Here is a 1,131-nt window from a genome sequence, read left to right as displayed (position 1 = left end):
ACATGAGCCACACTATCTGTCATCTTCTTGCCTTTGGCGTTAACAACCACAGATACTCCTTGAACTTGCTCAACTTTATAGGGGCCTTGCCAAGGAATATCCAACTTATGTTGCTTGGGTTTACTTATCCACACCCAATCACCAACGACAATCTTCTGGACCGGTAGCTTCGACGCTGCTCTTATCAATTCTTGACGAGACTTCTCTCTCATATCCTCCCAAGTTCTCTCGAACCTGCTCGTAAGCAGTGTTCGGTTTTCCTTGGAGGCTCTAGAGGCTTCTTCTACTGTTGGTTTGTGCACCTTTTCTTTCAAAGGTTGCGCACCCCGCAGTAGTCGAAAAGGCTTCTCGTTATTGAATCTCTCCAATACCGCATTGGTGCTTTGGCGCAACGGCCTAGCGAACATTAGCTCAAAGGGAGACACCGAATTGCCGTTCTCATCGGACTCTAAACTTCTCGAGTTCATCACGTAGAGAGCATCATCCAACTTCGCAACCCAGTCTTCCTTCAAGGCAGCTACACCATCCATCTTCATCCTGATAGAGTCATCTAATAGCATACTAATCAGAACTCGGTGGAGGGTTTGATGGGTACGTTCATAAGCTCCACCCAAGAAGGGACTATATCTCGGCGTGAGCTTATGATCAATAGAGAACTCCTGACACATGGTCTCAAATTTACGACTAGTAAATTGGGCACCATTGTCGCTTAATATAATATAGGGAGTGCCCAGCCACTTAAACGTAGCCACCAATGCCTTCAACACACTATCAGCTGTAATCTGCTTCAAAGGAACCGCCACTACATACCGTGAGTAGAGGCATGTCATTGTAAGCAAATACCTATACCCTTCTTCACTTTCAATGTACGGACCAGTTATATCAATTCCCACTAAATGCCATGGCTGCGGGACACTGTGAATCCACCCAGGATCCTGAGGATGGCATTTGCGGCCACGTACCAACTGGCATACTTGACAGGACCTCACATAGTCTCGTACATTCTTACGTATATCTTTCCACCAAACCACCTTCAACATGGCTTGCAGTGTACCAGATATACCAACATGGGCTCTATCTTGATGATATTTCTTCATCAATAAAGGCACCAACTTATCATCATTAGGTATA

The 1,131-nt window shown here is 45.5% G+C and overlaps 1 protein-coding gene across 1 annotated transcript; it reads right to left on the bottom strand.

The window, feature by feature from the left end:
* Positions 1–13: 13 nt before the first annotated feature.
* Positions 14–560, bottom strand: Pmar_PMAR027546 (hypothetical protein; the record flags this gene model as incomplete). The annotated part of the gene is made up of 1 exon (XM_002779031.1): positions 14–560. A coding segment is annotated over one exon (547 nt), but the record flags the coding sequence as incomplete, so codon positions are not given.
* Between the last annotated feature and the right edge of the window lie 571 nt (positions 561–1,131).

Source organism: Perkinsus marinus (assembly GCF_000006405.1).
Source record: "Perkinsus marinus ATCC 50983 genomic scaffold scf_1104296947938, whole genome shotgun sequence".
In the NCBI taxonomy this organism is placed as follows: Eukaryota; Perkinsozoa; order Perkinsida; family Perkinsidae; genus Perkinsus; species Perkinsus marinus.
Note: the sequence above shows the minus strand (reverse complement) of the source record. Positions and strands in the feature narration are given on the sequence as shown.